Consider the following 26,232-nt stretch of genomic DNA (forward strand, 5'->3'; position numbering starts at 1 on the left):
GGGGCACCCCAAGCCAAGACTAGGCAAGAATGAGGCGAGTCACAGTCAGTCTGGTCCACGGACGCCACGCGCGTTTTATTTGTGGGTATACACACAAATAGGAAGAAGGAAAGGAGCCCCCCAGGGTGGATTGAGTCCAGCCGCCCACCTCCAAGCCCCCACCGCGGAGGGAGGCGTCACTGTTGGGTCTTCTCTGAAGAGGCCTGGAGGGAGGTGGGGTCCCCACGTGCCCTCGCCGTACCTGGCGAGCGCTCTGGGCTGGTGCCACCGGCTGATCTCCTACCGGGGCCAGCCGTCGGCCAAGGGCAGCCGGCGCAGGGCGGGCCCAGGCCGCAGAGGCTCTGCCAGGGACCGGGCGAGGAGCAAGGGGTAGGGGAAGGTCTTAGGAAAGTCGCCGGGGCCCCCGGGGGCCGGAGAGAGGCGCTCGGACTTGATGCTGACTGGGGGGGTCGGCGGGGAGGCGCCGCGGGTTGGGGGACCCTCCTCGCCCAGGCTTCGGCCCCCACTGCAGGGGGAAAGAGAGAGGGAGGCCGTGAGCTCAGCAAGGAAGGGAAGGAAGCCAGGGGATGGCACAGCGTGGGCAAAGGCTTGGCAGGAGGACCCTGGGAAAGGAGGGGGTGGCGGTCCCTCTTGGGGCCTCAAAATAGCTGCCCATCCGCACCGGAAGTGTGCGCAGTACCAGGGATGGCCACCAGGGGTCAGCAGCGGCCGGGGCTTTGGAGGACTGGGACTTGCCGTCGTCTCAGGGCACTTACCTGGGCTGGGAGGGCACGGCGGGGGGCCCATCACCCCTCGAGGGCTGCCAGGGGGCCAGGGTGGGGGGCTGCAACAAGCCAGGGGGCGGTGGAGGGTCTCCCAGGCCATATTCTGGTGGGCAGGAATTGGGGGCTGAGGCCTGGACCTCTCCTTAAGCCTTCTGCAAACCTAACCACCCCCAGTGACAGTTTTGAGTTCTGGTGGGTGGGAGGGTGTGGAACCCCCAGAGGGCAGGAGTGTGGACGCTTCCCAGGAGGGGCAGGGCAGGTTAGGGGATGTACCTGGGGGGCCTCCGGGGAGGAAGGGGAAGCTCCCCAGTGGGGGTCCAGGGGTTGCAGTGGAGCAGGGGTTCTGCAGGCCACTGTAGAGGCTTCTCTGTGCGGAGAGAGGGTGAAGGGGAAACTGAGGCCCACACCCAGGTCGCCCTGCCTGCCCTCATCAGCCCTGCCACACCCTCCCCTCACTCACGGAGGTGTTTAGTCCCCCTCGGGGCCCAGCCAGGCCACCAGGCAGGTCTGACCTCCGCCCTTCCGTCGGCAGGTACAGTGGGGGTGGTGTCTTGCTGGTGAGGTGGCTTGGTGAGAAGAGAGGGTGCACCAGGCCTGGGGAAGAGGAGACCCCAGAGAGAGAGGACAGGCAGGCCATGTCAACTAATGAAGTCTGAGGTTTAGAGGTGATGCACGCAGCCTGGCAATGCCAGAGCCAAGATGCACCCAAACAGCCCCTCAGGACCTCACCCCTGACCCACTGTCCCATGCTCACCTGGGGGCCCGGCTTTGGGGGCTGCTGGTCGGAAGGGAGATGGGCGGCTCTGGGCGGGCAGTGCTTCCCCAAGCCCACTGGGGTCACAGCCTGGTGGCGGTAAGGCCCCGTATATCACATCTGGGCTGGGCATAGCAGGAGCTGCAGGCTGTGGGTAGAGAAGGGATGGGTCAGAGGACCCCAGGCCAGATGGGGGTGCCAAGTCCAAGGGAGAAAATCCTGATGAGTTCAGGGGCCCAGCTCTACCTTCAGGAAGCCTTTGCTCCACCTCCCACCAGGCTCCCTACCTGCTCCTCCCCCTGCCCTAACCCTACAGGCTGGGGGAGCTTCTGTCTGGCTCTGCCTGTCCTTGACAGGTAGGTCCAGAGCCAAGACCTCTCACTTAGTGTAGAGTTGGCACTGACGGGGCTGCACAGAGTGTTTGATGAATCAAAGATGAAATGAAGGAAGGAAATGTTTGCCTGTTGAACTCTTATTCATCCTTCAAAGCCCCAGCTACAGTGCCCACTTCTCAAAGAAGCCTTTCCTGACCAACCAGGTGGAGACCTGCCTCCAAACTCTAGGATCCCTGGCTCTAAGCCCCTCTCTCAGTACCAGCCTCAACGACTTGGGCCTAGGAAGCAGGAGGAATGCCTCATTCACAGGGCCAGGGAGTCACTTACATACAGCCGGGGTCGGGGCAAGGCCGGATCACCCCCTTCGCCTGCCAGCCTCCGAAACTTCTCTCCTGGCTCCTCAGGCCCTTCATCTGGCTCCAGCTCTGGCCCATCGAGGCCAATGCCCCTCCGCTTCAGCGTCTATGGGGACAGGAGACAACAGGGTAGACCCTTACCCCTACCCCACCCAGGGAACCCAGTTCTATGGGAGAGGGGACAGACCATCCCCACCCAGCTCCATGAGTGGGGAGGAATGCAGGCATGGCCTGCTCTAGCCAAACCCCACTGACCAAACCCCGGTGAGTTACCATCTAGCAATTTCCTCCCCTGGGACCGAAAAGCCCAAGGACCTGCCCAGATCAACACAGCAGGAGCTGAGATCCATGCAGGCCTGTTGGCGCTGTCCTAATGCTGCTCCTGACATGACTCCAGGACCTCCATTCTGCCCCCACTTGCAGCCTCATAGTCTGGCATCAAAAGCTGCTTAAGAGGCCGGGCGCGGTGGCTCACGCCTACAATCCCGGCACTTTGGGAGGCCGAGGCAGGCAGATCGCTTGAGGTTAGGAGTTTGAGACCAGCCTGGCCAACATGGTAAGACCTCCATCTCTACTGAAAATATGAAAATTAGCCAGGCATGGTGGCGTATGCCTGTGGTCAGAGCTATTTGGGAGGCTGAGGCAGGAGAATCACTTGAATCCGAGAGGCGGAGGTTGCGGTGAGCCGAAATTGTGCCACTGCACTGCAGAGTGGGCGACAAAGCAAGACTCATTCTCAAAAAAAGAAAAAAACTGCTTAAGAAACGCCAGATTTCCTGAGCTGCCTTCTCCTGGGGCCACAGAACCTCATGCTCCCAGACCCCAACCTCTTCTTTGCCAACTTCTGCCCCACACTTCCAAAACACTGCGGACTCCCAGGCCTAGTCCCAGCCCGCTGCTCTCTGCAGCCCTTAGGCTTTAGCTTCCCATCCCAGTGAAGACTCCTCTGTCTTTCTTTCTTTCTTTCTTTCTTTCTTATTTATTTATTTATTCATTTATTTATTTATTTATTTATTTATTTATTTATTTATTTAGACAGAGTCTTGCTCTGTTGCCCAGGCTGGAGTGCAGTGGCTCGATCTCGGCTCACTGCAACCTCCGCCTCCCGGGTTCAAGCAATTCTCCTACTTCAGCCTCCCAAGTAGCTGGGATTAGAGGCGTGAGCCACCACGCCTGGCTAATTTGGGTATTTTTAGTAGAGACTGGGTTTTGCCATGTTGGCCAGGCTGGTCTAGAATCCCTGACCTCAAGTGATCCGCCCACTTCGGCCTCCCAAAGTGCTGGGATTGCAGGTGGGAGCCACCGTGCCCTGCCCGATGTGCTTTATTTCTGCTGTCCCCAGAAGGGCTCCCCCACTCCCAAATGTTTGGAGGAGTGGAGGGGCCCTTCTGGGGACAGCAGAAATAAAGCACGTCAGCCACAAAGCCAGATGAAGACGCTCATCTTTTGTGCAAACCAAGAGTCCCTGGGCTCTGAGAAAGCAGCGTGCACAGGGCCTTGTGGGGCTGGGGAGGAGGACCTGGGGTACCTCGAGGATGTCAGTGTTGGTGCGGCTCTCGTGGGGCTCGCTGTACTCTGTGTACTTCAGCAGCACACGGTCCATGTCCGTGCTGGCATACTGGAAGAGGCGGTTGGCGCTGTTGAAGATGATGAGGGCTATCTCACAGTCACAGAGCACGCTCAGCTCATAGGCCTTCTTCATCAGCCCGAACTTCCGCTTGGTGAACGTCACCTGGACCCAGGACCCGCAGGGGCAGGGGAGAGAAGAAGAAGAGATGAATGTGGGTTGGTGTAGGGGAAGTGGCAGGGCCTAACCCTTCCTCGAACATGCCTCAGGATTCTTTCTGGCTGCGCTGGTAATTCTCACGTCACAACCTGGCAAACTCCTACTGGAGCTTCAAAACCCAGCCCAAATGTCTGGGAAGTGTGCCTTGGCTTCCCAGGCAGAGTCCACATGCTCTCTCTGGGCTTTCCCAGTTCTGGGCCTCCCTCTGTTCTGGCCCTCTGAGTTAGGTGTGGCTGTGTCAAGCTCCATCTCCCCTATGGCTGGGGTTCCAGTCATCAGGGAGAATAAATGAATAAATGATCATGAAAATGAGCAGGCCAGGTGCGGTGGCTCAGCCTGAGGTCCCAGCACTTTGGGAGGCCCAGGCAGGAGGATTGATTGAGGTCAGGAGTTCGAGGCTAGCCTGGGCAACATGGTGAGACCCCGACTCTACTAAAACTACAAAAATTAGCCTAGCCAGGCGTGGTGGCGGGCGCCTGTAATCCCAGCTATTCGGAAAGCTGAGGCAGGAGAATCACTTGAACCCAGGAGGCGGAGCTTGCAGTGAGCCGAGATCGCTCCACTGCACTCCAGCCTGGGCAACAAAGTGAACTCCATCTCAAAAAAAAAAAAAAAAAAAAGGAAGGATGGAAGGAGGGAGGGAAGGAAGGAGGGAAGGAGGGAGGGAGGGGAAACAAGAAACACTGACAGACCAGGCACGGTGGCTCACGCCTGTAATCCCAGCACTTTGGGAGGTCGAGGCGGGTGGATCACGAGGTCAGGAGTTCGAGACTAGCCTGGCCCACATGGTGAAACCCCATCTCTACTAAAAATGCAAAATTAGCTGGGCTTGGTGGTGTGCACCTGTAATCCCAGCTACTCAGGAGGCTGAGGAAGGAGAATCGTTTGAACCCGGGAGGCAGAGGTTGCAGTAAGCTGAGATCGCACCATTGCACTCCAGGCTGGGCAACAGAGTGAGTCTTCATCTCAAAAAAAAAAAAAAAAGAAACGCTGACATGGCATCAGGACTCCTCATGCCTCCTCATTCCCCTGCAGTTCAACTGGTCAGGTCACTCCCTTGCCTAGGCCATGCCCCCTGCTAGGAATGTCTTTCCCAGCCACTGTTCCACCCAGTGAACTCACCTGCCGATTCCTTTGGTCCAGGATGCGGGAGATCTGGATTTTTTTCCTCCCCATCGTCCCAGGCTGAGTGGAGTGACCTTTGTCTAGGAGGAGAAGAGGGAGAGGACAGAGTGAGTGGGTGGAGAGTGGGGAGGGGTACCCCAGCCTCACACCTCTCCTCCGTCTGCCCCTGCCAGCCACTGAGAGGAAGATGATGGGGAAAATCAAGGCAGGCTGGGTCACTGTCGCAGACCCCGCCCCCGGCCAGCCTTAGGATGCAGTAGAGGCTCAATAAACATGTTTAGACCAAATGGGGCACGGTGGCTCATGCCTGTGATCCCTAGCACTTTGGGAGGCCAAGGCGGAAGGATCACTCGAGCCCAGGAGTTTCAGGCCAGCCTGGGCAACATGTTGAAACCCCGGCTCTACAAAAAATGCAAAAATTAGCCAGGCATGGTGGCACACGTCTATAGTCCCAGGTACTCCGGTGGCTGAAGTAGGATGATCACTTGAGCTGGGGAGGTTGAGGCTGCAGTGAACTATGATCTTGCCACTGCATTCCAGCTTGGGCAACAGAGACCCTGTCTTTAAAAGAAAAAGAAAAGAGAATAATAGAAACGCCTCCTGCTCCAGCAGGAGGATGCAGGCACACTCTGGAAAGGCCTCCAGCTCAGAGTCCTTGGGCCAGGGTGTGGGCCTGGCATCCACTTGGTGACTTGGAAGAAATCCTGTACCCCGCTCAAGGAGATGTGAGATCGCCCTGGTAGGGGTCCCAGAAGGAGGAGACTGCTGGACTATGCTGGGGTCCAGGCCTTCCCCAGAGACCCCCACTCGAGGTTCCTGGGAACAATCAAATCACGTGGCCTGTCCTGCAGCCGCCGCCCTCTGTACAGACGTCCCCTGACACCACAGGGGACGTCCCCGCTCCGCCAACTGTGTGACCACACTCCACCTCCCAGCCTCTACCATGTCACAGGTGACTGAGGCTTCAGGCAAGGGGCCTCTCCAGGGTCACGTGGACCTATGCTCGGGCCTGGCCTTCCCTCTGACCCTCAGGGCAGCCCTCAGCACAGAAGGCCCTTTCCCCAGGCCTCAGTTTGCTCTTCTGTGAATGGGCTGGTAGGAAATGCTGAGCACCCACCACCAGGCTTGGCAACAAGTTATCAAGAAATCCAGATCAGGCCGGTCACGGTGGCTCACGCCTGTAATCCCAGCACTTTGGGAGGCTGAGGCAGGCAGATCACTTGAGATCAGGAGTTCGAGACCAGCCTGGCCAACATGCTAAAACCCCATCTCTATTTTTTTTTTTTTTTTTTTTTGAGACGAGTTTCACTCTTGTTGCCCAGGCTGGAGTGCAATGGCGCGATCTCGGCTCACTAAAACCTCCGCCTCCCAGGTTCAAGTGATTCTCCTGCCTCAGCCTCCCAAGTAGCTGAGATTACAGGTGCCCTCCACTATGCCCAGCTAATTTTTGCATTTTTAGTAGAGACGAGGTTTCACCATGTTGGTCAGGCTGGTCTCAAACTCCTGACCTCATGATCCACCCATCTTGGCCTCCCAAAGTGTTGGGATTACCACCGCATCCTACCCACCCCATCTCTATTAAAAATGCAAAAATTAACCAGCTGTTGTGGCGCACACCTGTAGTCCCAGCCACTTGGGAGGCTGAGGCGGGTGTGCCACTGCACTCCAGCCTGGGTGATAGAGCAAGACTCTGTCTCAAAAAAAAAAAAAAAAAAAAGAAAAAGAAAAAGAAAAAGAAATCTGGCTTGGCGCGGTAGCTCATGCCTGTAATCCCAGTATTTTGGGAGGCTGAGGTGGGTGGATCACGTACGTGGTCAGGCGTTCGAGACCAGCCTGGCCAACATGGCAAAACCCTGTCTCTACTAAAAATACAAAAATTAGCCAGGCATAGTGGTGGGCACCTGTAGACCCAGCTACTCAGGAGGCTGAGGCAGGAGAATCCCTTGAACCTGGGAGGCGGAGGTTGCAGTGAGCCGAGATCCCGAGATTTTGACAGCCTGGGCAACAGAGCGAGACTCCGTCTCAAAAACAGAAAGAAAGAAATCCAGATTGTTCTCTGGGAGTGTTCTCAGGGCTTCCCAGACCCCTGCCCAAGCTGTCTGGGCAAGGTCCTCCATTATCCCAGGCCCCAGAAGTGTCAGATACCTCGGCTGGCATATATGGCATGCTGTGTGACCCCAGGCACACCCTCTGCCCTCTCTGGGCTGGGTCTCTGAGCCCCCACAACTATGTAGAGCCCAGGCTGTCGGTCCCAGACCCTCAGCTCCGGCTTGACTTGCTAAATTTAACCTCCAGGGCTAATTTTAATCCCCAGCCGGAATCGGGCCTGTTCCCACGGCTGGGATATGTTGCCCCCACCCTGATGGGTCCCTGGGGGGTGGACGGGGGCCTTGGTCCGGAGGTCCCAGTGCCAAGATGACTCCGGAAATGCCCCTGATGCCCAGGGTCCCACGAGAGCAGCAGCAGGGCTGGGGCTTAGGCCTGAGTCTCTTAAGCCTGTAAGACCTGACTCGAGCCCCTTCTCACTCTGTCTGTCCCCATTTTAGACACAGACACCATGGCTAGGGCAGAGGTCATGTGATGGGGGAGAACTGGGAAGTCTCTCTCTGCACTGAGACCCTGAGAGCTGAGATAGGAAGTGAGTTCCAGGCAGAAGGAACAGCAGGTGCCAGGGCCCTGAGGAGGGACAAGAAACAGCTATGAGGTTGGAGGGAGGGTGGGGATGAGGCCACAGAGGTTGGGCCACTCTAGGCCTCCTTCTTTTGGGTTTCCTTCTTTTAATTTAATTTATTATTATTATCATTATTTTGAGACAGAGTCTCACTCTGTCGCCCAGGCTGGAGTACAGTGGCATGATCTTGGCTCACTGCAACCTCCGCCTCCCGGGTTCAAGTGATTCTCCCGTTTCAGCCTCCCGAGTAGCTGCGATTACGGGCATGCACCACCACACCTGGCTAATTTTTGTATTTTTAGTAGAGACGGGGGTTTCACCATGTTGGCCAGGCTGGTCTTGAACTCCTGGCCTCAAGTGATCTGCCCGCCTTGGCCTCCTAAAGTGCTGAGATTACAGGCGTGAGCCACCACGCCTGGCCATATTTATTTTTTTGAGACAGTGTTGCTCTGTTGCCCAGGCTGGAGTGCGGTGGTGAGATCTCAGCTCATTGCAGCCTTGACCTCCCAGGCTCCAGTAATCCTCCCACCTCAGCCTCCTGAATAGCTGGGACTACACGTGAGTGCCACCACGCCCTGCTAATTTTTATTTTCTTTTTGTAGAGATGGAGTCTCACTATGTTGTCTAGGTTGGTCTCAAACTCCTGGCTGGAAGTGATCCTCCTACCTCAAACTCCCAAAGTGCTGGGATTCCAGGTGTGAGCCACTGTACCTGGCCCACTGTGGGCCTTCTGAGCTGGAGGAGGGCTGTGGATTTTGGTATAAGAGTGATGTGGAGCTATGAGAGCATATTTTATTTTATTTCCTATTGTATTTTATTTTTTATTTTTAATATATATATTTTTGAGATGGAGTTTCGCTCTGTCACCCAGGCTGAAGTGCAGTGGCGTGATCTCGGCTTACTGCAACCTCCACCTCCCAGGTTCAAATGATTCTTCTGCCTCAGCCTCCCAAGTAGTTGGGACAACAGGCACGTGCCACCATGCCCAGCTAATTTTTGTAGTTTTAGTGAAGACGGTGCTTCACCATATTGGTCAGGTTGGTCTCAAACTCCTGACCTCATGATCTGCCCACCTTGGCCTCCCAAAGTGCTGGGATTACAGGCATGAGCCACTGCGCCCAGCCTTTTATTTTTTGAGACAGAGTCTTGCTCTGTCACGTAGGCTGGAGTGCAGTGGCACAATCTTCACCTCCCGGGTTCAAGCGATTCTCCTGCTTCAGCCTCCCAAGTAGCTGAGATTACAGGTGTGCACCACCACGCCTGGCTAATTTTTGTATTTTTAGTAGAGACAGGGTTTTGCCAAGTTGGCCAGGCTGATCTTGAATTCCTGACCTCAAGGGATCCGCTGGCCTCAGCCTCCCAAAGTGCTGGGATTCCAGGCGTGAGCCACTATGAGAAGGTTTTAAGCAGAGAAGGGATGGGGCTTGGTTTATTATTTTAAGACTCAGCTCATGGCTTCCATGGGGAGCAGGTCTGTTGGAGGCCGGGGTGGAGATCATGGGTGGCTGGAGAGAAGGCAAGGGCTGTGTCTGTCTTGACAGAGACTGGGGGTAGGGCCCCCTCTGTGCTAGGCCTGTGCCTTGCACTTTAAGTCACTGTACTCCAGGGTGCTTTAGTCCTCCAGAAGCCAGCAGGCCCTACACCAACTCTGGAGGCAGGCCTGACAGGTGCAGATGAACTTACTCAGGAGTTTCACTCTCCTGAACCCCAGTGACACTGGAACCAAAGCCATCCTCCACTCTAGCCCCTGAGGGAATCTACCCAACCAAACACAGCTCTGAGCATGGCCCCCTCCTGCTCACACACTCTCCATGGCTCCCCACTGCCCTTATGAGAAAGTTCTAGCACCTAGTCTGGCACTCAAGTCCTCTTCCCAAATCAGCTCTCGCCTACTTCTCTCTCTTCGATAAATATCTCTGACTAGAAGGACCCTTTCCCCTTTTTCACCAAGCCAACTCCTATCCAAACATCAAAACCCAGTTCAAAAAACCCATTCCTCTAGGAAGTCCTCCCTGCCATTCTTCTGGTCTCCCAGAGTCACCATCCTCCTCTAGGTCAGATTCCATGGCATTGGGGGTATATATATCCAGATTTGTCTCCTCCAGACTAAAAGCCCCTCTGGATCAGGGCCAGGAATGGACAGTAAGGTTTGGTGAGCAGAGTAGATCAACAGAGATGTCACTGACCCCCTCCACAACCCTACAGCTTCCCTCAACAACTTCCTCTCAGACTGCCCCAGCTGATACCCTGCCCAGAAATACATGCACATGCAAATCCAGCCACTCAGCGTTGACCTGTCTCGGGCCCAGGTGTGAAGGGCCAGGCAAAGAATGCGGAGGCGGCAGGCCAGAGTGTGCATGTATATTTGTAGTCACATGCAAATCCCTGCCCAGAGCCGCAGACAGACCCTGGTGGCCCATTCTCCAGATGTTGGTGTGATCGGAACTGCTGGGGGAGGTGGCAGCACAGGCTGAATGTGCCAGGCACGAGGGGGGAAGCTGAGGTTTGGGGAGGCCTCTTCCGCACACACATACCCTCCCTGCTTTGTCCAGCCAGAAATCAGAGAGCTGTGGCATCTGCCCAGCGCAGAGGCAGAGAGGTGGACCTATTGACCAAGGAATGGAGCACAGAAGAAAGAACAGGAGAAGAAACCCAGGAGAGCTTCTTGGAGGAGGAGGCATGTAGTTGGATGTAGATGCAGAGGCTGGATGGGAGCCTGAGTAGAAGGGGAGGGAGGTGGGAATTTGAAGCTAAGAGTCCAGTACCTTCCTACTCCTTTCATTGCACCCTCATACTTAGCGTTTATTAAGTATCAACCTGTGCAAGTCACTGAGCCAAGCTGACCTCAGAAGAAGTAGAAAGCTTAAGTAGACCAACAACCATAGAAGATTAGAAAGGTGACTCAGGACCTACCATTAAAAAGGTAATAAAGTGGGCTGGGCACGATGGTTCACACTTGTAATCCCAGCACTTTGGGAGGCCGAGGTGGGAGGATTGCTTGAGCCTAGCGGTTCAAGACCAGCCTAGGCAACATAGTGAGACCCCTATCTCTAAAAAAAAAAATTTGTTTTTTTAAAGGCAATAAAGTTCAAGGCTGCAGTGAGCTTTGAGCCGCTGCACTCCAGCCAGGGCAACAGAGTGAGACTCTGTCTCTAAAAAAGAATAATAATTTCAAAATTAAAATAATAACTAAAAAACATGTTTAAAGGCAACAGGCCCAGGTGGTTTTATAGCTATTTTCTCAAATCTCACAGAACAGGAAAGTGCAGCGTTATTTCAGTGAACTTAGATCTTTGAAATAGACGGGATCTAGCCGAGTTATTTTTTTTGTTTTTGAGATGGGGTCTTCCTCTGTCACCCAGGCAGGAGTTCAGTGGTGCAATTATAGCTCACTGTAGCCTTGAACTCCTGGGTTCAAGTGATCCTCCAGCCTCAGCATCCCGAGTAGCTGGGATTACAGCTATGTGTCACCACACCCAGCAAATTTTTAAAAACTTTTTATAGAGATGGCGATTTGCTATGTTGCCCAGGCTGGTCTCAAACTCCTGGCTACTCCCAGATACTTCCAGCTACTTGAGAGGCCGAGGTGGGAGGATTGCTTGCGGCCAGAAATTGGAGACCAGCCTGGGCAACATAGCAAGAACCTGTCTACAAAAAAAGTAAAAATTAGCTGCACACCGTGGCACACACCTGTAGTCCTGGCTATGTGGGAGCCTGAGACGGGAGGATTCTGTGAGCCCAGGATTTCAAGGTTACAGTGAGCGATGATGATCTTGTAAGCTCTTCCACTTCCAGCTCTCATGCATTGCTGGTGGCAGAGGAAAAAGGGACAAGCACTTGGATAATTCTCTGGCATCTACTAAATCTGAACAGATGCCTACCCTGTGACCCAGGAATTCCGCTCCTCGATGTTCAATATTCACGCAAGAGAAACGGGTCCAAGTTACACCTGAGGACACAGACAAGAATGTTTTCTACAGCTTCATACATCATTGCCTCAACTGGAATCAACCTGGAAGCCCTTAATGGGAGAGCTGGTCAACACTTTCTTGTTGATTCTATGATCAGTTATAGCACAGCACAGAAAAAGGGTGCACTCTCGCTGCACACAACCACGTGGATGAATCTCAGAGACCATTGGCCAATTCGACGATCCCAGACTCCACCGAGAGGATGCACTGTGTGATTTTATTTACATGAAGTTTCAGAACAATCAAAACTCACTGATGCAGCTGGGCGCAGGGGCTCAAGCCTGTAATCCCAGCACTTTGGGAGGCCAAGGCGGGCAGATCACTTGAGGTCAGGAGTTTGAGACAAGCCTGGCCAACATGGCGAAAACCCATCTCTACTAAAAATACAAAAATTAGCTGGGCGTGCTGGCATGTGCCTGTAATCCTAGCTACTCGGGAGGCTGAGGCAGGAGAATAGCTTGAACCCAGGAGGTGGAGGTTGCAGTGAGCCAAGATTGTGCCATTGCACTCCAGCCTGGGCGAAAGAGCGAGACTCTGTGTCAGAAAAAACAAAAAACAAAAAAACAAAAAACCCTCACTGAGGCTGATGGACATCAGACAGCACTTTGGTCACCCTGGGCAGAAGCTGTGATTAGGCAGTGGCCCAAGGGGGGAAGTCCCAGGCGCTAGGGAAGTCCTGCTCCTGGATCCAAGGTTTGGGTACACAGATATGTTCAGTTTGTGCAAATGTGTTGAGCTCAACTCTAGTGGTTTGTGCATTTTTATTCGTGTGATTTATTTCAAAAGGAAGATTTCTTTTTTTTTTTTTTTTTGAGGTGGAGTCTCGCTCTGTTACCCAGACTGGAGTGCAGTGGCATGATCTCAGCTCACTGAAACCTCCACTTCCCGAGTTCAAGCGATTCTCCTGTCTCAGCCTCCTAAGTAGCTGGGATTACAGGTGCCTGCCACTGTGCCCGGCTAATTTTTGCATTTTTACTAGAGATGGGTTTTCACCATGTTGGCCAGGCTGGTCTTAAACTCCTGGCCTCAGGTGATCTGCCCACCTCGGCCTCCCAAAGTGCTGGGATTACAGGCGTCAGCTATGGTGCCCGGCCCAAAAGGAAGATTTCTTAAAAAGCTTCCAGCCAGAGCAACATAGTGAGACCCTGCCCCTAAAAAAAAAAAAAGAACAAAAAAAAAAAAAAACACAAACTAGGGCCAGGCCAGGCACGGTGGCTCACACCTGTAATCCCAGTGCTTTGGGAGGCTGAGGTGGGAGGATCGCTTGAGGGTGGGAGGAGTTCAAGACCAGCCTGGGCAACATGGCAAAGCCCTGTCTCTACGAAAAAAAAAAAAAAATTAGCTAAATGTGGTGGCATGCCTGTGGTCCCAGCTACTCAGGAGGCTGAGGTGGGAGAATCACTTGAGCCCAGGAGGTGGAGGTTGCAGTGAGCCAAGATCACACCACTACTCTCCAGCCTGGGTGACACAGCCAGACGCTGTCTCAGAAAAATAAATAAACAAAAATAAAAAAATTTAGCCAGGCGTGGTGGTGCACCCCTTAGTCCCAGCTACTCAGGAGTCTGAAGTGGGAGGATCACTTGAGCAGGGGGAGGCAGAGGTTGCAGTGAACTGAGATCCATCCTGTCACTGCACTCCAGCCCGGGCAACATTGTGAGACTGACTCGAAAGTTTTTTTTTCTTTTTTTTGAGACAGAGTTTTGCTCTTGTCGCCCAGGCTGGAGTGCAGTGGCGCAATCTCAGCTCACTGAAACCTTCTCCTCCCCAGTTCAAGCAATTCTCCTGCCTCAGCCTCCTGAGTAGCTGGGATTACAGGCACACACCACTACACCCGGCTAATTTCTGTATTTTCAGTAGAGATGGGGTTTCACCATGTTGGCCAGGCTGGTCTCGACCTCCTGACCTCAGGTGATCCACCAGTCTCGGCCTCCCAAAATGCTGGGATTACAGGCGTGAGCCACAGTGCGTGGCCTAAAAAAAAAAAAAAATTAAATCTAGCGGGGCATGGTGGTGCCTGCCTGTAGTCCCAGCTACTTGGGAGGCTGAGGCGGGAGGATCACTTGAGCCCAGGTGATGGAGGCTGCAGTGAGCTATGAGTGGGCCACTGCACTCCAGCCTGGGTGACAGACTAAGACCCTGTCTCTAAAAGTAAAAAAGCTCCTTGCTGCTTATGGCTGCTGTGGGGAGCAGTGTCTGTTCAGGCTAGAGTGAGGTGACAGGAAGAGGCTGGGCCAGTGGGAAATACAGAGTTTGAATGGAGACAGGGGTGGCACCAGGGCAGAAGTGGTGACCAAAGGGTGCAGGATGTGCTGGTGACCTGGGATAGAAGAGGAGCCTGGTGATCCCAGGCCTGAGCGATGTGGGGGTGAGGGGGAATTGGGAGGACAAAAGAAGAGCTCAGGAGTGCAGAAGCATCAGAAACTTTCTGGCAGTATCTGTGGTCACTAAGTCAATCAACAAACATTACCCTGAAGTCCTTCAAGCCATAGATTATCATCTCCCCAGCCTGGCGAGGCCCCTTAGCCCCCCAGTAATAGAGATGGGGTGCTGGAGGGAATCCCACCCTTCCACTGACCCTTCCCCTCTGGCCTCTCTGCATGGTAGGACTCAGTTCTCTCACCTGTTAATTGGGGGTGAGAATCCTTCTCCCACCAGCTGGGAAGAGGGTAGGGAGCAGGGGTCTACTGAACTTTTTTTTTTTTTTTTTTGAGATGGAGTCTCACTCTGTTGCCCAGGCTGGAGTACAGTGGCGTGATCTCGGCTCCCTGCAACCACTGCTTCCCAGGTTTAAGCGATTGTCCTGCCTCAGACTCCCGAGTAGCTGGGATTACAGGTGCACACCATCACACCCAGCTAATTTTTTATATTTTTGGTAGAGGCGGGGTTTCAGCATGTTGGCCAGGCTGGTCTCGAACTCCTGACCTCAAGCGATCCGCCTGCTTTGGCCTCCCAAAGTGCTGGGATTACAGGTGTGAGCCACCACACAGAGGCCTCTATTGAACTTTTCTTCTGGCTTCTGGGAAACCAAAAGGAAGAAGGTCCGGGCCTTGGAACTGGGGGCGCTGAGTCAGTACAGCATCCTGCAAGACCACCTTGAAATACTGTCATCAGTCACCTGCTTCCTCCCCCGTAAAATGGGTCACAGGATCCTAACCTCACAGGCTTTGCAGCAGGGGTTTAAGAGAAAAGATTAGGAACAAGTCAAGTTCCCTTTCTTGGCACCCCTGCGGGACTTTACTGGGGGGATGAGCTGCAGAGTCACTTCGCCAGACCCCTGAGCCCGCAGGGAGGCCACGGCTTGGCAGAGGAACCCAGGCCGGGAAAGGAGAAGTGAGAGGCAGGTGGGTTGGGTGGGGGTGGGGGTGAGGGCCCGTGGGAGGCGGTGAAGCGGGGAGGGGGCGCTGCTCCCGGGCCCTGCAGCGAATCAGGCCTGCCGCCCCGCCTCACGCAACCCAGGCTGTGGTTTCATCACCTGCTCCCCAAGTACCTCATTATGGGCGACAGGAAGAGCCCCTTGGAAAGCCAGGACCCCCCCTCTCCTCTCCTGGGGGCTCCAGCGGCTCCGACCCCAGCTGCAGGCGACCCTCCCTCCCCAGCCAGAGCCCTGGGCCCGCCTCCTCCCCGGGGGCCTAGGGAGGTGGTACCCAGGTGGGGGGGCATGTAGGTGACCTGGCGGCCTGGCTCAGTTCACAGCAGTCCCTGGAGCCCCGCACCTGCCCTCAGGGACTCAAGGGAGACGGTGGGCTCAGGCAGTGACTCCCCTGTTGCTGAGCTTCTCTGGAACTCAGCTTCCTCCTCCAGAAAGTCAGGGGGCAGCAGGGGCCACCTGGCTGAACTGAGGGGAGGGGCTTCACAGTAAGGTGCTTTACAGATGCGGGGAGCATTTGTGGTCGATGGGTCCTGATGCCTCTCAGAAGGCCTTGGGGTCACCTCTCCATCCTGGGGGAACCCAGCTCAGATTGCGGGCCCCAAAAAGTCCCTGGTGGAATGCTGAGGGACAGGGGCGGATGGGGTTGGGGGTCACTCCATCCTTGTATGGGCATAATGGGAGGTAGAAATATTCCCCACACATGGAGACCCCCAAACAGAGCCGCAGAAAATCCACAGATGCCCGAAACAACAGATCCCCCAAATACACAAGGATTCCTCCTGCGAAAGTCCCCAAAATACATGCAGTTCACGATACGCCAAACCCCCCAACCCACACAGCTCTCCAAACACACACATCCCCAAAACACATCCTATTCCCTCTGCATAGACAGACCCCAAAAACACTCAGACACACCCAGATGCCCCAACACATGCCAATCCCCCAAATGCACAGACACATACAGATCTCCCTAAACACATGGACGTCCCCCAAATACACACAGACCCCTTTCCCCTGAACAATGTGGAGACCCCTGCCAGACGCATGCAGACTCTTCCAAACATATGCAGACTCCCCCCAATCCATGCTGGTCCCCCATTACATAGGTAGGGCCCCCCCATCCCTGCAGTGATACCACCCACACTCTGGCTTTCTTCTTTTTTGTTTTTTTTTTGTGAGACAGAGTCTCACTTTGTCACCCAGGCTGGAGTGCAGTGGCGTGTTCTCTGCTCCCTGCAACCCCTGCCTCCCGGGTTCAAGCGATTCTCCTGCCTCAGCCTCCCCAGTAGCTGGGATTACAGCCATGCGCTACCACACCCAGCTAATGTTTGTATTTTTAGTACAGACAGGGTTTCACCATGTTGGCCAGGCTGGTCTTGAACTCCTGGCCTCATGTGATCTGCCTAGTTCGGCCTCCCAAAGTGCTGGGATTACAGGCCACCATACCTGGCTGGGTTTCCTCTTTTTAATTATTATTTTTTTGAGATGGGGTCTCGCTCTGTTGCCCAAGCTGGAGTGCAGTGGTGCCATCATAGCTCACTGCAGCCTCCAATTCCTGGGCTTAAGCATTCCTCCCACCTCAGATTTCCCAGTAGCTGGGGCTACAAGCGCACACCTAATTTTTAACCAGACTATGCCAGGCTAATTTTTTTTATTTTTGTAGAGAAGGGGCTTCATTTTATCACACTGGCTGGTCTTGAACTTCCAGCCTCAAGCTATCCTCCTGCCTCAGCCTCTCTAAGTGCCGGGATTACGGGTGTGAGCCACCACACAGGCCTGGCTGCCTTCCCAAGGCCGGGTGCTCTCCACCCACCAGGGGTGAAATGCAGGCTGGGGGCATCTGAGGCTAGATTTGAATGGGTAGTGTTTGAATCCAGGATTCTTAGAATGTTCCAGCTGGAGAAGGCCCCATGGGGGTCCTTTTTTCCACAGGTCCCTCTGGCACCCATGGGGAAAGTGAGGCCCAGTGGGGAGCCCTCAGACCCTCCTTCCCACCTCTCCCTGGGCCTGCTCCTGGGAGGGACAGCTCCTGTTCGAGGGGCAGGAGTCCATGGTGAGTGGGACCCTCTGTGGGACGCCCCCTCTGCTTCGCTCCAGGATCCCATTTTGGCCATGCACAGAGAGGCCAGGGCCGGGGCTGTGGGCCAGTCAGTCCAGGATTCAAATCCTAAACCCACCACTTGCACACTGCGTGATGCTTTCTGAGCCTCGGTTTCCTGTGTTTGCATGGTCCCCGCAAACTCCCCATGTACCCACCCACCTCTCCCCTCACTTGAAAAGGTGTCATCTACCAGCAGACTCCCAGCCCACCTTCTGCCCCTTTGGGGGCATCTGCAACACCAGCCCCAAACTGATTCCCTACTTGCCCATCACTCTCCCTTTGCCTGGACTGTGTCCAACCCCGGGACACCCTTCTAGGTTTGCCCAAGTCCAGGAGTGTCTCCATGTCCTGTAAAGACCTGCAGAAAACCCTCTTTCTGGAGGCACCAATCTTTTTTAATGTTTATTTTAATTTTTTCAGGCAGGGTCTCATTCTGTCACCCGGGCTGGAGTGCAGTGGTGTGGTCTCGACTCACTGCAGCCTGGCCCTCCCGGACTCAAGCGATCATCCCACCTCAGCCTCTGGAGTAGCTGGGAGTAGCACGGCGCCATACCTAGCTAATTTTTGTATTTTTTGTAGAGCTGGGGTCTCCCTGTGCTGCCCAGGCTGGTCTCAAACTCCTGGTCTCAAGTGATCCTGCTGCCTCGGTCTTCCATAGTGCTGGGATTACAGGTGTAAGCCACTACGCCCAGCCGAATTCAACTCTGCAGCACCCAGCCCTATCAGACTTTTTGGTGTGTGTTTCTTTATTGCTTTCTTTGATGAGCATCTCACCCTGCTGGCTTCCCAGCGCCTAGTACATAGAAGGCCCTCAATCACCCTTCCTTGAATCAACGACCAAACAACTGCTTCACAGACAGAAGAAACACTGGCAACTTGCTCAGTTTTCTGTTTTTCTTTTTTCTTTTTTTGAGATGGGGTCTTGGTCTGTCACCTAGACTGGAGTGTAATGGCACAATCTGGGCCTACTGCAACCTCCGCCTCCCAGGTTCAAGCCAATCTCTTGCCTCAGCCTCCCGAGTAGCTGGGGCTGCAGGCGCCTGCCCCTCCACATGGCTGATTTTTTGATTTTTTGACATCTTATTTTTTGTAGAGACAGGGTCTCACTAGGTTGCCCAAGCTGGTCTTGAACTCCTGAGCTCAAGCAATCTGCCTGCCTTGGCCTCCCAAAGTTCTGGGATTATAGAGGTGAGCCACCACACCCAGCCCTACTTGTTTTTTCTTGAGATGGGTTTCGCTCTTGTTGCCCAGGCTGAAGTGCAGTGGTGCGATCTCAGCTCACCGCAACCTCTGCCTCCCGGGTTGAAGCAATTCTCCTGCCTCAGCCTCCCTAGTAGCTGGGATCACAGGCACGCCCCCACCATGCCCAGCTAATTTTTTATTTTTAGTAGAGACAGGGTTTCTCCATGTTGGTCAGAATGGTCTCGAACTCCTGACCTCAGGTAATCCACCCACCTCAGCCTCCCAAAGTGCTGGGATTACAGGCGTGAGCCCGGCCCTACTTGTTCACTTCTCACTGAAACACCTCATGGTCCACACAACAAATTTAAGGCCCCATCCGGCCCACAGGCTGCCAGTTTGTGGCCCCTCCTCTAAACAACCTTCACAGCAAAACAGCCAATTGGACAGTGCTGATGCTCCTCTCAGGCCAAGGAACTGGCCCTCTGAAGGTCCCACTGCCCAGCTTGGGAGAAAACCACATCCAGGTGACCATCCATGGCAAACCTGACCTGGCACAGGCACCCTCACCTGCCAAGAAGGCCTGTTCCAGGCCGGGTGCGGTGGCTCACGCCTGTAATCCCACTACTTTGGGAGGCCGAGGTAGGCAGATCACTTGAGGTCAGGAGTTTGAGACCAGCCTGGCCAACATAGTGAAACCCCATCTCTACTGAAAATACAAAAATTAGCTGGGCATGATGGCGGGCGCCTGTAATCCCAGCTACTCAGGAGGCTGAGGCAGGAGAATCACTTGAATCCAGGAGTCAGAGGTCACCCAGCCCATGGAGCCAAGACAGACCCCGCAGTCTGAATTTGACCCTGCTGTCCCATGCAGGATAGAGTCTAAGGCCCTCTCAGGCCCCTAGTGATGTCCCCCAAGCCACAGTAGTGGCTGCAGGGACAGCCCAAGGTTTTCCTCTCTTTGTTCCAGAGAAAGCTCTCCCTGTGGGGCCTCAGAAATGGATCCCCGGATGCCCCAGCCTCCCTGCTTGGGAAATTAGCACATCTGTCAGCGCTGGGCAGAAGGGACCCTGCCCACAGCCCGGCAGCCCGAAGATGCAGCCAGCAGGGATCCTGAGATGGGGCTTTAGGACACTGTCAGTCCCCAATATCTTCCCGCAGAAATGTCTAGGAGCCCCTCAGGTGCTGGGGATGCAGGAGCAGGGGGTGGGCAGAGCAAGGCCTCCCCCCATCACCCAGTCTGATGGGGGAGGCAACAGCAGCCACATAACCGTATCTGGGAAGAAGGCCTTCAAGGAAGAAATTCAACAGGGGGAGGCAGTGGAGGGTGGCAGGGAGAGAGCTGCTTTGGACAGAGGATCCAGGAGGGTACAACACCTGTAATCCCGGCTACTCAGGAGGCTGAGGTATGAGAATTACTTGAACCCGGGAGGCGGAGATTGCAGTGAGCCGAGATCGCACCACTGCACTCCAGCCTGGGTGACAGAGCAAGACCCTGTCTCTGAGGTGTCTCAGGGAGGTGGGAGCCAGGTGGACACAATGGCAGGTGCAAAGGCCCTGAGGTGGGACTGTGCTAAACAGGTGGCTTCCAGGAACAGGCAAACCCCACGCGTCTGGGGTGGAGTGAGCCAGGGGTGGCCGGAGACAGAGAAGGTCAGAGAGGCATTGGGGGACAGAGAGAGGGTGGACCGTAGAGCAATAGGGAGCCATGGAAGGTGTGTGAGGAGGGGAGGACTGTGGTCTGATTCGGAATTTTCAGAAGACCCTATGGCCTGTTGGAGCAGGAAGCCAGGCCAGCATCCAGCCAGGGATGGTAGGGCTTGGACCAGGCACAGGCCGCAGGTTGGAATGGTAGGCAAGGCAGGCCCATGCCCACAGCAGCCATGACTCTTATTACAATCCACCTCCATTTCTCCCTTCCTCAGGCCCCACCTTGACCTTGGGTGAACCTGGGCTTGGAGGGAAACAGCACCTGGCAGAGGGCGGAGAGGAAAGGGGCCTGGATGGGCTCACAAACACCTCCACTTGGTCACAGCCCAGATGGGACCTTCTGTTATTGAGCCCTTACTGTCTGCCCGGGCCCACACCCCACCTCATTTACATATAAGACCTGCCTGACCCCCAGACACCCCAGGGAAGCAGCGATAGTTGCCCTGTTTTGCACAGGAGTGGGCAGGCTTCTTCCAGGGCCACATGGTGAGACCTCCAGATCCCCGCCCAATCCTGGGCTTGTACCCCAGGGCCATCACGTGGCACCTCAATCTCACCACCCCCACCCAGGCTGGGAAGTGGGCCTGGGCTTGTCCAGTCCAGAATCACCGACACAGGGTCCAAGAAACTCAATCCTGGGCCGCAGGGTATCAGGGTAACCACACAAGTCCCCAAGATACAGCCCCAGAGAGGCCCTTTGGGGGCTGAGAAATGGGATTTAACTTCCTTGCCCACCCCGTGGGGAATCACGGGCCAGGGCTGGGGCGAGTTCCCTGACCCCAAAAGGGATCCCAGACACATTTCTAAGTCGTCTCAGAAAAATGGCATCTGGTTGGGCTCATGCCTGTCATCCCAGCACTTTGGGAGGCCGAGGCAGGAGGACCATTTGAGCTCAGGAGTTCAAGACCAGCCTGAGCAACATAGGGAGACCCCCATCTCTAATTAAAAAAAAAAAAAAAAAAAAAAAGCCAGGCAAGGTAGCACTCCTCTACAATCCCAGCTACTCGGGAGACTGAGGTGACAGGATGGCTTGAGCCCAGGAGTTCAAGGTCACAGGGAGCCGTGACTGCAACACTCAAGGAAAGACAGAAAGACATCTGTCTCTAGACCAGTCTGTGCCTTGAATCTTCCAGAAGGGCAGGGCGTGGTGGCTCATGCCTCTAATCCCAGCACTTTGGAAGGCCGAGGTGGGCTGATGGCTTGAGCCCAGGAGTTCGAGACCAGCTTGGGCAACATAGGGAGACCTTGTCTCTATAAATAAATAAATAAATAAATAAATAAGTGGGCCAGGTGCGGTGGCTTACGCCTATAATCCCAGAACTTTGGGAGGCCGAGGTGGGCTGAGTGCTTGAGTACAGGAATTCACGACCAGCCTGGGCAACACGACAAGACCCCATATTTATAATTTTTTTTTTTTAATTAGCTGGTCACAGGCTGGCCACAGTAGCTCACGCCTGTAATCCCAGGACTTTGGGAGGCCAAGGCAGGTGGATCACCTGTGATCAGGAGTTTGAGACCAGCTTGGCCAACATGGTGAAACTCTGTCTCTACTAAAAATACAAACATTAGCTGGGAATGGTGGCACGCACCTGTAATTCCAGCTACTCAGGAGGCTGAGGCAGAAGAATCGCTTGAACCTGGGAGGTGGAAGTTGCAGTGAGCTGAGATTGTGCCATTGCACTCCAGCCTGGGCAACAGAGTGAGACTCTGTCTCCGAAAAAAAAAAAAAAATTAGCTGGGTGTGCTGGTGTGAGTGTGTATTCCTAGCTCCTCAAGAGGCTGAGGCAGGAGGATCACTTGAGCCCAGGAGGTAGAGGTTGCAGTGAGCTGAGATCACACCACTTTACTCTAGCCTGGGCAACAGAGCAAGATGCTGTCTCAAAAACAAAAAAAGAAAGAAAGAAAGAAAAAAACCTCTTCCAGAAGGCCAAACACCCAACATGTCTACACTCACTGCACCCAAGTTGGGGTGAGCAAATGTTTTAAATTCCCCTTCTCTTCTTAATTTGCATTTTCCAGATGTCCACCTGGTTGGGTCATAGTTTAACCAAATAAATCATTCGTTGGGATGGGAAAGCCAAGAGTGGGTTCAACTTGCTCGGCTCACAGGAGCTGCCACAAAGTTCAGAGAGGGGCAGCCACCTGTTGGGGGGTCACACAGAGAGGAGGGAGAGGAAGCTGGGCCTCGTGACCCCAGCCTCTGTTCTCTTAGGGGACTGAGGCATGGCCTTGAGCTCCATCCTTTTTTGAGGGGCCTAGTGTTACTACCTGGCCTCAGCCTTCGCTCCTGCAAAGCAGCTTCCTGCTCTCTAAGATGACACCCCAAGATCCTAACTGTCCTGAAATTCTGTTTGCTGGAGGCCAAGCTTCCCCCTTTACTGAACAACAGGAAGGGGACATGAGGGAACAAGGCTGCCTTTTTAGAAAGCCCTTTTCATCTCTGGAAATCAGTCCTCACACACTGGTTCTCCGAAGTCGAAATACTTTTTTGTATCCAGTTTCCTTCACTCCAAGAGTCTGAGAGTTCTTGTCCCGAATGCCCAAGGTCCAGGGGCCCTGCCCTTCCCCAGGGATGATTCTTGGCCAGGCTAGCCTGAGGCCTTGATTATTGTTTTGTTTCTTTCTTTCTTTCTTTTTTTTTTTAGACGGAGTTTCACTCTTGTTGCCCAGGCTGGAGTGCAATGGCACGATCTTGGCTCACCACAACCTCCGCCTCCTGGGTTCAAGCGATTCTCCTGCCTCAGCCTCCTGAGTCGCTGGGATTACAAGCATGTACCATCATGGCCGGCTAATTTTGTATTTTTAGTAGAGACGGGGTTTCTCCATGTTGGTCAGGCTGGTCTCGACCTCCTGACCTCAGGTGATCCGCCCGCCTCAGCCTCCCAAAGTGCTTGGATTACAGGTGTGAGCCACCGCGCCTGGCCATTTTTTTGTTTCTTTTCTTTCTTTTTTTTTTCTTTTAGAGACAGGATCTTGCTCTGTCACCCAGGCTGGAGTGCAGTAACTCAGTCATAGCTCACTGCAGACTCGAACTCCTCAGATCAAGTGATCCTCCTGCCTCAGCCTCCCGAGTAGCTGGGACTATTCACATAAGCCACCACACCTGCCTAATTAAAAAAACAATATTTTTTGGCCGGATGCGGTGGCTTACTCTTGTAATCCTAGCACTTTGGGAGGCTGAGGCAGGCAGATCACATGAGACCAGCCTGGCAAACATGGTGAAACAACGTCTCTACAAAAAATGCAAAAATTAGCTGGTCATGGTGGCACACGCTTGTAGTCCCAGCTACTCGGGAGGCTGAGACAGAGAATCAATCACTTGAACCTGGGAGGTGGAGGTTGCAGTGAGCCAAGATTGAGCCACTGCGCTCCAGCCTGGGTGACAGAGTGAGACTCTGTCTCAAAAAAGAATTTTTTTTAAAGCCAGGTGCAGGGGCTCACGCCTGTAATCCCAGCACTTTGGGAGGTTGAGGCAGGTGAATCATTTGAGGTCTGGAGTTCAAGACCAGCCTGGCCAACATGGTGAAAGCCCATCTCTACTAAAAATACAAAAACTAGCCAGGCAGTTGTGGCACATGCCTGTAATCCCAGCTACCTAGAAGGCTGAGGGAGGAGAATTGTTTGAGCCTGGGAACTGGAGGTTGCAGTGAACCAAGATCACCACTGTACTCCAGCCTGGGCGACAGGATGAGACCCTGTCTCAAAAAAAAAAAAAAAAAAAAAAAAAAAAAAGGAAGAAAGAAAAGAAAAGAAAAAGAAAATGGGGCTCTCACTATGTTGCCCAGGCTGGTCTCAAACTACTGGGCTCAAGTGATCCTCCTGCCTCAGCCTCCCAAAGTGCTGGGATTACAGGCATGAGCCACAGCACCCAGCCAGCTATTTCTGACTAATTGAGTCTGCAACTAGGGGTTAGGGTGGCCAAAGACCCAGGTCACCCATATCTGCCACCCTGGACCCCAAAAGAGATAGGGAGGGAGGACTGTGACCGTGAAAGTAATGCTGCCACCACCTTGTCATGTGCTAACAACCACACGGGGATGCGACTCTTGTTCCTGTACTCATTGAGGCAAAGGGAGGAGAGTTGGCCCCGGCAGCTGTTGCTCCCCCGTTCCAAGGTTTTGTGTCTACCATCCTGCTGTGACAAACGAGTGTACACCCACGGCAAGAAGGCATAGGGTTGTGCACAGGGGATGCGCTAATGCTAAAGGAGTGCACACCAGGAGAGAGGGACATCGCATGCCACATCATAGAGTTCACAGACACATAATAGGGCCTCACAGCACCATGATTTTGGACACACAGCTAACTCTCCAACTCCCCAACTCACACCAAATCTCAGACGCAGAGCCCTTGGACACACAACTTCCAGACCCACACCCTTCAGACACACACCCCTTGGAGACACAACCCCCTCCTACCACAACCTCGGGGACTCACCACCCCACGACACACACCCCTTTAGACACACACCCCACCCTGGGACGCCCAGCAGTACACCCGGACCTCCAAAACCCACCCAGCCCGCAGAAGCCGTTCAGAGGACGCCACAGGAGTCTCAACCCGATATGACACGCACCTGCTTGGCCTGGGCCCTGGGACGCTGGGCGCACGGACCCGCGGCGGCTGCACGAAGATCAGGGGCCCGCGGCCGCAGGTGTCTTGGGAGCGGGCCGTCCTGCCCCCGGGAGCTGATTGGGCGGGACGGGCTTATTTGCATACAGGGCGTCACCCTGGAAGCGGCGATGGGCGGGCACTTGGGCGTGGCCCCGCCCCGGGAGTTCATGGGCCTGGGACTCAGACGCGAAAGGATGCTGGGGCGCCATGGGTGGGGGCGCGGATAAGGAAGAAGCAGAACGGAGGGAGGGGGCTGGATCAGACTGGCCAGGCTTTCCCCGCCCTCACTGGGCGCCCTTGACCTTACTGCCGACCCCTGACCCTACTGTGACCCTAACCCTAATTCTAAACCTTTTCCTAACTCGGCCCAACTTGCCTGGATTAATTCCATCCTGAGTGAAATAGACTCCGATCCCGGACCCCGTCGGCCCGAGGAACCAAGCCCTTCTCGCAGGCAACGCTGACCCTCGCGCTCGCTAGAATGGAAAGACTGCAAGACGGGGCTCTCGGGTGGCCTGTGTGGCCTCACTCAACTGTGCCTCCTGGGGCCAGATATGTGCTCCCATAGGGAGTGACAGACCCTCCGCAGCTACTGGTCCCTCAAGCCCGCACCGCCTGCTTCTCCACAGTCCAAGACAACCACACTGCTTCCACCAACCACTTCCCTCTCCTTCCCTCTCCCCGCTAAAGGCTGTTTTCTAAACTTCAAAGGTCAGCTGTGAGGGGCCTTCCAGGATTGGACCCCAGCCCAGACCTCTACATCCACCCCTTCCCCTGGGATCCCAGCACAGGCCAGACCCACAGGAAGATCAGAGCGGGGGTTGGTGAATGCATCAATGTGAAAAGAATTACAGGATAAAGATGGCTCTGGGATGGGCACTTCTGGAGAAGCCCCCCCGCCCGTCTGGGGCAGGCAGGGGATCCATGCACTGCCCTAACCCTGTGGGGTCAGGCTTGGGCCAGAGGAGGGATGGGAGGCTGGGACAGGCCAGAATTGGGGCAAGGGCTGTGCCAGAGGAGTCAGGGAGGGTTTCTCAGAAGAGAGGGCATTTGTGCTGGGCTTTCAAGTATGTGTAGGAGTTTGCCACTAGGAGAAAGGTTTTTCTTATTTTTTTCTTCAAGGCAGGATCTCACTCTGTTGCCCAGGCTGGAGTGCAGTGGCATGATCATAGCTCACTGCAGCCTCGACCTCCTAGGCTCAAGCAATCCTCCCAACTCAGCCTCCCCAGCAGCTGGGACTACAGGCAGGCCACCACCAGGCCAGCTAATTTTGTTTTTTTAAAGAGAGGATGTCTCACTATGTTGCCCAGGCTGGTCCCAAACTCCTGGGCTTAAGAGATCCTTCCTCCTTGGCCTCCCAGGGTGCTGAGATTACAGGTGTGAGCCACTACACAAGACCCGAGAAGGGCTTTTTCAAGAGGGAAAAGCACTTGCAAAAGTGCAGAGGAAGAGCATAGAACATTCTCTGGCCGGGGAAGATGAGGAAGGTGAAGCCA

At 54.5% G+C, this 26,232-nt stretch overlaps 1 protein-coding gene across 5 annotated transcripts; it reads right to left on the minus strand.

The window, feature by feature from the left end:
- Positions 1 to 49: 49 nt before the first annotated feature.
- MEF2B (myocyte enhancer factor 2B) lies at positions 50 to 24,912 on the minus strand. Of its 5 annotated transcripts, none has more exons than XM_004060355.5 (9): positions 24,699 to 24,912; positions 5,118 to 5,200; positions 3,738 to 3,941; positions 2,181 to 2,315; positions 1,519 to 1,666; positions 1,225 to 1,358; positions 1,038 to 1,131; positions 756 to 867; positions 50 to 505 (listed from the first exon to the last, which is right to left on the minus strand). In XM_004060355.5, the coding sequence occupies exons 2-9, from the start codon at positions 5,169 to 5,171 to the stop codon at positions 280 to 282; spliced, it is 1,107 nt and encodes a 368-aa protein (XP_004060403.1). In that variant the 5' UTR covers positions 5,172 to 5,200; positions 24,699 to 24,912; the 3' UTR covers positions 50 to 279. The 5 variants fall into 5 exon arrangements, with proteins under 5 accessions (XP_004060403.1, XP_055228214.1, XP_063557894.1 ...); XM_063701824.1 differs by lacking the exon at positions 24,699 to 24,912 and adding an exon at positions 11,482 to 11,635 and having other exon boundaries at positions 51 to 505; XM_063701826.1 differs by lacking the exon at positions 24,699 to 24,912 and adding an exon at positions 11,673 to 12,014 and having other exon boundaries at positions 141 to 505.
- Positions 24,913 to 26,232: the final 1,320 nt, after the last annotated feature.

This window comes from Gorilla gorilla, chromosome 20, assembly GCF_029281585.2.
Source record: "Gorilla gorilla gorilla isolate KB3781 chromosome 20, NHGRI_mGorGor1-v2.1_pri, whole genome shotgun sequence".
NCBI classification, from domain to species: domain Eukaryota; kingdom Metazoa; phylum Chordata; class Mammalia; order Primates; family Hominidae; genus Gorilla; species Gorilla gorilla.

Excerpts from the sequence above, each read along its gene's own strand:
- MEF2B (XM_063701824.1), bottom strand. The coding sequence starts at position 11,593 with ATGAGAGCTGGAAGTGGAAGAGCTTACAAGATCATCATCGCTCACTGT. Across the intron at positions 2,316-3,737 it reads CCAACACTGACATCCTCGAG|ACGCTGAAGCGGAGGGGCAT; the intron begins GTACCCCAGGTC and ends CTGTCCCCATAG. Across the intron at positions 1,667-2,180 it reads TGCCCCGACCCCGGCTGTAT|CCTGCAGCTCCTGCTATGCC; the intron begins GTAAGTGACTCC and ends CTCTACCCACAG.